The following is a 10,511-nucleotide window of genomic DNA, read 5'->3' as shown; positions in this document are numbered from 1 at the left end:
CGCTGATTTGCAACGATAGAAATATGCTGATTTGGGTTGATTCTACTGTTCAACCCATCTCTTCGTTTTGAAGAGATTTGCGATGAATTAAGATACAATGACTTATATACCCCATATCATTATTAAAAATTACAAGACAATGTCCAACACTCCATAATATAAAAAAAAGGATAATATTAACGTAAAAGTGTATTGGATTCTGAAGTTTAAAGAATCGATTCCTAAAACCAACTGAAAGCTTAATATAAAATACGCATGCACTGTGGTTTCATGAGTTCTACTGTTCGTTGCCCATGTGAATTTCCAGTTTTCACTATCACGGCCATGGGCTTTTGCAGGTTGCTTTTGCAGCTCATTGCACTGTAAGTAGCTGGCCAGATTCGCAGCTCATTGCACTGTAAGTAGCTGGCGAGATTCGCTGGTTGACACAACCATTCACTGCAAAGAAGAGATTCTTGTTTGAATTTGAAAAAGAAGGTCTGACTACAAACAACATTAAAAAGACGGTGTTAAGTTATAAGTTTGGAGTGTGTTTATAGAGAGAAGGAAGTGTCTCAGACTGTGTTTACAAAGACGAAGACGAGCTTTGCGCGAGTTGTTTCTCTGTGCTGAAGAGTACCAACTGTTTCGAGTAGGAGCTGTGGAGATCTTTCATGTGAGGTAATGTTTTTTCCACACATTTAAGTGGTTGTTACAGGTTGAAGACGGTGGTTGTCGTGGAGGAGATTACGAAGATGAAGCTTGATGATGAGGAGGCAAGCGAGATGAAGAAGACGAACCAAAAAGCAGAAGAGATGTTGGTGTATCCGGTTCCTGGTAAACACGTATCCGAATACATGTTTTGCATTTTTTTGGAAGGAAGCGTATCCAGATACAACGTTCTCGGTTCTTTGCATGGCAGTTGTGTCTTCTTTTCGGTTGCCGTTGGATGCCTTGATTCCTTGGTCCGTCGCAGCAAGTGGGTTACCATAACTTTCTTAACCTTCGTGCATGGGTGATGCGGTCATCTTCCTCCTCGCGTCACTGTGAAACGTAGGCCCCCCATGGAAGCAATGGTGGGTTCGGGTTGAGAAGGAATTCAAAACTTATTATAGACTATGAACATTGAAGATCAAAATTTATTCAGACAATGCTTCGACTTTTTATCTTTGCATCCATCCTATACAAGACGTCTAATAGAGATGCCGCAACAATATCGTTTCAATGCATTGCAACGCTATCTCTATGAAGCAAGGTCATCATGAACTATTAATAATATAATTGTATGTTATTATGTTGGGACTTTTTTTTAGATAATGTAATATAATAACTCCTTTTAATTATATGTTTGTTTAAAATTAATGAATTTCATTTTCGTAGACAAATAAATTGATAGCATTCGGTAATAAATTATATTACAAACAAATATTACATTTAAAAAAATATTTATTTTACTATATTATAATTTTTTTAATATTTTAAAAATTAATTTTAATTATTATTAATTAATTTCCTTTCTTTATTAACATTTATACATTTAAATATAATATTAAAAAATAATATTTTATATTACTAAAATAACTAGGGGCATTTTGGTAGTATTTCATTTTTATCAATTAAACTAATTTTTTAATTCTATTACATCAATCAAATCCTACAGTAATTCTCACAAATTTTACCCTCAAATCTACTCTTAATTACCCATAAATCTACTAAAAAAATAAAAAAAAAATTACCCTCAAATCCACTCAAATCTACTCAAATCATCTCTCCCAAATTATCTTCCTCAAATCCATTAAAAACAACACAGCGTTAAGTTTGAAGACCTAAATTTTAATGAAATTTTCATCAAACTAAGTTTACGTGGAATGAAAAATCTAAAATTTAAGATCATTTAAAATAAAAATCTGAATCTTGAAATTAAAAAAATTATCTTAAATTTTAACAAAATACAGTACATTAATTTATAAGTTATAGGAAGTATAAACGTAAACAAATGAAAATTGAATTATTTTTAAATAATAAATAAAACCTGCTTAAATTAATACAATTAGTCATGATAACACCTTTATACAAAAGAGCTGCTAAATAATCCAAAAGTAACTGTGAAAAAGATAAGATATGATGTCACAAACAGTCACAAACAGCAAATGATGGAATTTCAAGAAAAGACAGCATGCCTATGAATAGCGGCGCCGGTTATTCCCAAATTGGCCCAATCTGTTATTAATTTATTCCCATATTGGCCCAATACTTATATATTATTATATTATAGATAGATTATAATAAAAATATCCATAAAAATATTTCTTTTTTGTTAAACAATTTTAATATATTTATATTTTATGTATAATTCACTTTCTACCTATATTAACGTTCTTTTATAATAAAATCTCAAACTACCTTTTTTAACTTACAATATATATATTTTTATTTTTTAAATTGAATTTTATGTTTTATTTTATTATCACCAATAATAAATATCTTTATAGTAGTTGAGATTTATGTGAAACATATTACATTTGATATATTTAAAATATTTATTTATCCAAAATGATTTCTTATGGTAAAATTTAATTGTATAATAAATTTTATCGTGCTTGTTTATTAATTTTGAAAGTAAAAACTACTGATATTATTTAAATTAAGTTAATATATTTATACTATAAATAGAAAACCACATATGAGGTTGCAGGGTTAAAGTAACATGTTTTTGTTGCTTGGTTACTCTGATATTCTGCATTTTATCGTCCTGTTTTCTTCAGCATTCAACAAACCTTTCACGCTCTCCATCTCCATTCCCATCCCTTTTTTCAATACCTATTCTCTGTTAGTTCTTTCTTCTTCTTTTTTGCAAGGTTTGTCTCTATTTTTTCTGTTCTCTCTTCCTCGCGATTTTATTTATAAATGTTTTTCTCTTTTCCCCCTCTTTTTGGGTGATCGGATATTTTTGAATCTGGATAAGGTATTAGGGTTTTTCTTTAATGATTCTAGGTTTTCCCTTTGGAATTCTGATGCATTGGGAGTGCAAATCAAGGGTTCTCTCTGTATTTTGCATGCTAAATTTTCATCTTTTAGCATCTTTCTTGACGTTAAACTAGCCTTCTAGTGGGCGTAATGGTGGATGATATCCCAATTTTCCTCTCTTGTGGCTTTTTGGGTTAGATTGAACATTTTCTGGAGTAGGTGGAAACTGGTTTGGCGTGATGCTTCTGATCTAAGTTTTTTTATGATGGATTTGATGAATGATAATAAATTTGTACTTTTCATTATTTTCATTATTTTCATTATGATTTGTGTTTTCATAGTCAGACAAAAAGAATATCATCTAATCATATCATTCTTTTTAACCCTTGCGTAAAATTTGTTGTATTTATTTCACTATGATATGCATCACACGTATTAAAGCCGAGGATCATCCTACACAGTTTGACTATCAATCTTTATATATTTTCAGCAATTGAACTCTTCAGAGGCAACAGGTAAAGCAAGTTGGGTTCTGGAGTAGTTAGAGTTACATGTGTTTTGTGGGCAGATGGCGACACATGACATGGATCCTGATGTTGTTCGCTGGGGTCTTCACCTTCTAGATGTTTGCACGCTTTCCCATCATGGTTCGCCTAGTATTCTTACCCAGTATGATCCTGATTTTAGTCGAGTTGAATATGTCAGAGAAGGATTCTGTCAGCATGAGTATGTGGAGAATGACGAGGCTGTTGCACGAGCTTATCAAGAAGAATTATCACAACTTGACTCCATGGGAGCTTCTGGGACACCCAGTTATCAGAATGAGGGAATGCAAGGATCTGTCTATACACAAGATTGGCCTCATTCTTCAAATGGAAACTATAATTACGGTAGAAAGTTGCTGTTCTGAATTAGTATTTTGTTTTTTTTAGTTGTGTTTTGTTTTATTTTTTATGTAGTACATTTTCTAAACCTGTCGTGATAAATTTGTCACTATTTAGGAAACGAGTCTTGTCAGAACTCTGTAGATGAGTCATCGTACAATATGAAAGATGTGGAGAATTATGGTCCAAGTGAAACGGGAAATGATATGCATGACATTCATGTTTTTGGTTCCTCTGGGTCAGGAGAGGTACCTGTTACTAGAGATGATGTCTGGAATTCATTGGAAATATCAGACGAATCTTCTCTTGATGGCGAAGTTGGCAAAAGATTATACCAGATGGTTCCCATCCCCGTAAGTGTAGCTCTAGTCCATCCACTTAATTTTGTTTTATGGTCATGATGTATGTATATCTTCTACTATTTGTTGATAGAAATGTTAGAACAGATTGATACTAATTAATGCTCAGATCACGAGAAACAAAATTCAATGTATAACAATTATGGGCCACCCTTTACACTGTAATAATAAACGTGACGCTGAAGCTTCATAATTATAATTTATACACACCAGAACAGAATAATCAATTATGAGCAATAGGAGTACAGTTGTGGGGTGGCAGAACAGAGCTCCTGTGGCACTCATCATGGAGTGCCTGGCTGTTGCTGCCTTCATGACACAAATCACAAAAAGTCACTGCAATTTGTGGGCTATGCCACCGCACCTCATTTTGCACTGTCCCTGGACAGTCTATGTGATCGGCTTGTGCTGAGCAACCTTTGTTCTGCATCTGTTGCACAACTTCTAGTGTGACAAAATGGTTGGGGTGAAGTTGTGGGCTGATGGAAGAAAGAGGCTAATTTTTTTTTTCTTGCGTGAGGAGGTGACAACTAATGGGAGAAATTAGAAAGAGTTTTTTTTTTTTTTGTTTATTGGGTGAGAAAGGGTGTTGGGTCTAAGCCTCATATTGGCCCACTCTCCACCCCAAGCAGTCCTTCAATCTGAGACGGATTTTCTTGCTGTTTTTTTATTTATTTATTTATTTATTATTAATCATATACTATACTATTATAGTTTATAATACTCTAAGGTACTCTAAAATTTAAAATGAACGTGAATACATAATTTTAATATGTATATTATGATAGAAACAAATATTTATACTGTAATAGAAAAAAATATGTAGTATATATGTGCATAGTCTAGAAATGTAGAATTACTATAATCATAAGAGTTTCTATAGTTTATAAAAGTGGCTACTATATCTGTGCTGTTATCTGCTTTTGATTGCTATGTAAAAGACTAAAGTGTGATAGGAAATATCACTGTTTACATATAGATTTCTTCTTTAAATAACACTTTATGCGCTTACTTCCCTTGCTCATGTTTGCAGCATATTCCTAAAACCAATGAAAAAATACCATCTGATGATGAAGAGACATCAGATCATCAAAGGCTTCTAGACAGGTCTTCATTTTATGTTTTTTGAGTAGTTTTCCATATAGAAGTGTAATTCTGTACAATTATTAGAAGAGAACTCCTTAGCCCCAAAACACATACATTACAAAAAACTGTCTTAGTCCGCCCTGTGTATCTTTAATGAGATGTGAGGATAATTGATCCCCAAGAGTTGAAAATAAAAAGTAACAAGGAAACAGAAAACTGGTATTACAGAAATGTTGACCAGTTGCTTTGTGTAATAGAGATGTTTGCTCTTTTAAAATATCAAGCATTCCGAGTGGAGGAAGCAACCATCAAATCACCCCCTGTTTTTTGTGATGAAGCTTCTGAATAAGGTTGTGCTTTCATGATTTAGTTTCTACAGAAACAAAATTTTCTTGGCATAAACATTTTCCCATTTCAAGAAGGTCTGAAATGTAAAACTCAACCAACATGATTTCTTTCAGATCTCCCACATCTGCCTGTGGGGAAGACCTTCGTAATGTTCTTTATCCTTTAGTCCAAATCCGTTGGAATAAGAAAGAATTTGAGGGGAATATTGGACAAGTGAGGTTGAATTAGTCAAATAGAAGAAAATTTGTTCTATCTAGCTCTTTCTCCTTTTTATTTCTCCTTCACTTTGCATTTAAATTTGAACAAAATGTATGCCTTATCTTTGTCTTTTTGTTATTGAGCATTTATCTAAATTTAAAAATTTGGTCTTAGATTGCAGTTATATGATCTGATTGAGAATAAGGTTCAAGGAGATGGTAACTGCCAGGTTGGTTCTTTATCGTTATTATTGGGATGTAGTTCAATTGCTGCATTGAAAATTTATCTCTTCCTGCTATAGAATTTGCAAGTTTATTATGAGAAAAGCGTATTTAGACTTTGGTGCTGTATCTTGTGGAAATAGGGCTGGCAAGATGGTGGGTTTGGCACCTCTCAAACTATGCACCCTACTTGTGCTTTTTCATTGCATGGTGGTTATGGAAAAGCCTGAACCTGCCTATTCCCATGACTCCTTTGAAAGCTTCTAACATCTATTTATACCAATAGCCTTATCACAATCTTTAAGAAGTAATAGGCAACCCAGAATTTGATGGAATCCAGCGAAAATGTGTCGAGATTTGGAGGGGGTTTTGGATAAAACATTGGTGGGAATCGCACTTGATAATAATGGCAGCAACTCATTCTGGAAAAATATTGGCTAAACTTTCTGGTTTTGTAGGTAGACATGGGAGTATTTCCAAATTCCACCATCTCTATTTAAAATTTAAGTAATAACTAAGTTACCAGTGACAAAATTAACTTGATGTATAGTGTGTGGTCCATTTACTAGTGGCTGGAATTAAAAGTGTTTTAGTTTCTTTAGTTTTTAAATTGGTCCATGATTATTGTAAAGTTCTGTACATTATTCATAAATAGGATTAGAAATAGACTGATTTCTATACTGGTGGATCGCATGGTTAGTTGATTGTGTAAAACTTTTTCCATACTGAAGTTAATCAGTATTAAATCCTTTTCCGGTAGTGTTATTATATAGGTTATCACTCATTTGTGTTGATTTTTTCTGTCACTGCCATTTAACAATTTTGTTATTTTGGTAGTGGAGTATTTGTTGGAATTTTTACAGTTATATAACCTAACATTTTGAATTTTCTAAATATAATTTTTATGAGCATTATGCATGTCACTGAATCATTAAATTTCATTCTCATTAGTCGTAATACTCTTTCAATGGAAAATGCACCTTATTGGAGTCATATTATTTCAGTTCCGTTCTTTGTCAGACCAGCTCTATCGATCTCCAGACCATCACCAATTTGTGCGGGAGCAGATTATTCAACAGGTTCATAGTTGTATCTTGTAGTGCCCCTTGAGTGCACTGCCGTATATTCATTGGTATTCATACATTACTTGTTTGTGTCCTTTGTCAGCTCAAATCTTCCCCAGATCTGTATGCTGGATATGTTCCCATGGGTTATAGTGATTATTTGAAGAAGATGAGCAAGTATGTTCTTATTTCTCATCATGCTATGTTATTTTTGTTGATGTGGCTTCATTAGATTATGTGTTTACTGATAGCTTTCCGTGTGGATGTACCAGGAGCGGTGAATGGGGTGATCATGTCACATTGCAGGCGGCTGCAGATTGGGTACGAGAAAATAAACGTTTTCCATTTTATTTTGCTTCCCCTATAATACTTTTCTTCTTTTTTATTGTCTATGCTGTCTAATGCCTTTGCAAACGTAGTTGAGATTTCAAAGTGGAAAATCTTTCCGAGTGTATTAGTCAAACAAAATAGCACTGGGTTTTTGGGCATTTATTTTGTTAAGTTCAGAGAGAAATAAGAGAAGAGTTTCTGTATTCTCAGGTACAACAAATTAGCCAACTTACAATAGGTGAGAGACAAGCTGTATATATCTGTCTAACTCTAGGAGTTTAATTAGCTATAACAGATTAACAGATTATAACAGTACAGCTGTCACGAGGCCTAAACATAAAAGAACTAGAACTGGAAATAGTTTACAGAGTAAAATACTACTGTTACTTTTAAAGTTCTAATGTTTCAAGCTATTATTTTACTTCATCACTGATTTATCCAAGGTTTTAAATGATTAGAATTATAATCTTTATATTTAATGAAAAATGATTTGGGGCTTTAAAACTGCCATAGAGGTCGGAAGCTAAGAGAGCTTAGTCCCCTTGACTAAGTCTGCCCATCTTGACTGAAATCAGTCAAGGTACAAGGTGGCTTCAGGATACCAAAGTTCTAGGACTAAATATGAAAGTGATTATGAATGGTGATATTTACTTTCCAAATTTCTTGATGTAAAATTTTGTAGTTATATTATTGTTTTGGAGATCTATTGCTTGCATTCCGTAGGAGTTATAAACAAAACGAGTACCTGGGTAGAATTTAAACAGTATATCATGTTTGAAATGGTGTATAAAATCTGATAACCATTTTGTTGATGTATTCTCATTTATCTTTGTGACTGATGTGGTAATTTCTGATACGTCCTTTCAGTACGGTGTCAAAATTCTTGTTATTACATCTTTTAAGGACACGTGTTACATAGAGATTCTTCCACAGATACAGAAGTCTGGAAGAGGTAAGATTGTATTAGTTAGCACTTGTTTAGTATGTATACATGTCTGTGCATGTGAGTGACAGAATAATTTGACAACTAATTCTTAAAGAACTAATGTGGTGATGCACATAACTTTGGAAAACCAACTTGTTGGTTACTTACATTATCATGGAGAAGGGTTAAAGGCACGAAATAATTGTAGATGAGAAGATATTGGTACTTTTGAGGGAAATAAAAAATGATACCCAAGGTCTTTTAGATATATACAAAGAACATCACTTGAAGCACCCATGTGGAAAGTTGATTGCATGGTTTTAAGTCATGCGAAAATGGGGAGAGAGAAACTAAGAAGACATTGGAAGAATTTGTTAAGATTGATTTCATGGTGCATTATATCTCCAAGTATTTTGGTTCTTAACCGAGTAGAATGATATTGTTTTTATTATGTACCCGACCTTACCAAGGGATATAAGGTTTTTGTTGTATAATGGCCAACAGCCATTGGTTGAAAGTATGTATATATATATATATATATATATATATATATATATATATATATATATATATATATATATATATATATATATATATATATATATTAAAAAGAATTATGTAATTTTTTATTAAAATTTTTTTATTTGATAAATTTATTATTATAGATATTTTGATCTGTTATTGAATAGATCTTATAGTAGCAGTTTCACGTTATACACTAGCAATGAATCCTATAGTAGTAATAACTATGCAGATGTATAGAAAAGTTAGGGCCCATTTGCTTTTGAGAAAATGTTTTCTGTCTTCACTTTTATTTATAAAGTTATCAGCTGATTTTCATTGTGTTTCTTGTTTATAGTGACAATAACCATTTTTTTTTTTGGTATACTCTAATTCTTGGGCAAATCTTTGAAAGCAAGAAACAGATTGAAAACAAAGTGAGTTTTGTAACGGAAACAGAAGTAAACAAACCTTAATGTGTCTACTATGGTGCAAAATGAGTGACATGTACCGATAGTATTTGAAGTTATGCTTCAGCAGCATGCTTATTTTGTAGCTTGTGCGATTTCTGCAGTGATATTTCTGAGCTTTTGGGCAGAGGTGCATTACAACTCAATCTATCCAGAAGGAGGTAAACTTTAATTTCTCTATGAAAATAGAATACAAGCTGAAGCTCTTAAAAATTTAGACATTTACAATTATTGTATTTCCACATACATTTTTTCTAAATCTTTATACCATGTCCTCCAACGCTGCCATTTACTAATTATTTTGCCATGAATCCTGTTTTACCACACAGTAGACATGTAGCTAAAGATCTTTAGCCAACAATTGCAATACTGAATTTCACCCCTTGTGGGATAATACACTATTTGATTTTCGAAGTTGGAGCATGTGCTATTAGGACTTTAGTTGCAGTCGCCTGTGATTATAGTTTTACTTTTACCCGGAAAAATATTTAGAGACTATTCCTCTCTTGTTCTCTAATCAGCACTGAAAATGAAAAAGAACATTGCTAATTTTTCCCTGGGTGATTGCTGAAATTGACTTGGCACTAATGTTTAGCATGTCTTTTCATATTCAGAATTGCCCTTGTTTCAGACAAGGAAAAAGAAGAAATGGTGGAATTTTGGTGCTTAGGTACAGTCAGTCACATTTTAATTTCATACATGAGTAGGGGCTTCACTCGGCATTGTAATTATTTGAGCTTTTAATGTTTTTAGAGCTGCTCCTAAACGCTACCTCCATTATTTTTGTATATATGAACATTTTTCATTTTATGTATATGATTTATTCTTTTGTATATATTTATTTTATTTATGCTACTTTTTCTTGCGTAGTTTTGAAGAATGATTGACTAGGGACCTGGTTTAGAAGGTAGTTTTACAATTTTCAAGTAATTTAATATCCTGAATTTAAGTTGTTTTCATTTTAATTTATTTTATTTTTTAATGTTTTGTTTGGTAAAACAATTAAAAGTTATTAAATTTTAGTTTGTGTTTGGATAGATTATTTTAATTACTATTTAGTAAAAAGCTTTAGCATGAAATATATTTAATAATTGAAAAGTGTCAATTGGTAATGCTATTCATTTGAAGTTGATTATTTATTGCATAAGATTTGTATGATTCCTGCAATCATTGTAAAAT

The 10,511-nt window shown here is 32.4% G+C and overlaps 1 protein-coding gene across 3 annotated transcripts; it reads left to right on the top strand.

Moving 5' to 3' along the window:
• Positions 1–2,681: 2,681 nt before the first annotated feature.
• LOC106769790 lies at positions 2,682–10,167 on the top strand. 3 transcript variants are annotated; one of them, XM_022785436.1, is made up of 11 exons: positions 2,682–2,837; positions 3,515–3,836; positions 3,948–4,183; positions 5,223–5,296; positions 5,996–6,050; positions 7,047–7,121; positions 7,210–7,283; positions 7,379–7,427; positions 8,304–8,388; positions 9,419–9,493; positions 9,947–10,167. In XM_022785436.1, exons 2-11 carry the CDS (start codon positions 3,515–3,517, stop codon positions 10,000–10,002), a joined length of 1,101 nt encoding a protein of 366 aa, XP_022641157.1. In that variant the 5' UTR covers positions 2,682–2,837; the 3' UTR covers positions 10,003–10,167. The 3 variants fall into 3 exon arrangements, with proteins under 3 accessions (XP_022641157.1, XP_014511033.1, XP_022641155.1); XM_014655547.2 differs by having other exon boundaries at positions 3,437–3,836; positions 9,437–9,493; XM_022785434.1 differs by having other exon boundaries at positions 3,437–3,836.
• Positions 10,168–10,511: the final 344 nt, after the last annotated feature.

Source organism: Vigna radiata, chromosome 8 (assembly GCF_000741045.1).
Source record: "Vigna radiata var. radiata cultivar VC1973A chromosome 8, Vradiata_ver6, whole genome shotgun sequence".
NCBI classification, from domain to species: Eukaryota; Viridiplantae; Streptophyta; class Magnoliopsida; order Fabales; family Fabaceae; genus Vigna; species Vigna radiata.
This window is presented reverse-complemented; position numbering and strand designations above follow the sequence as displayed.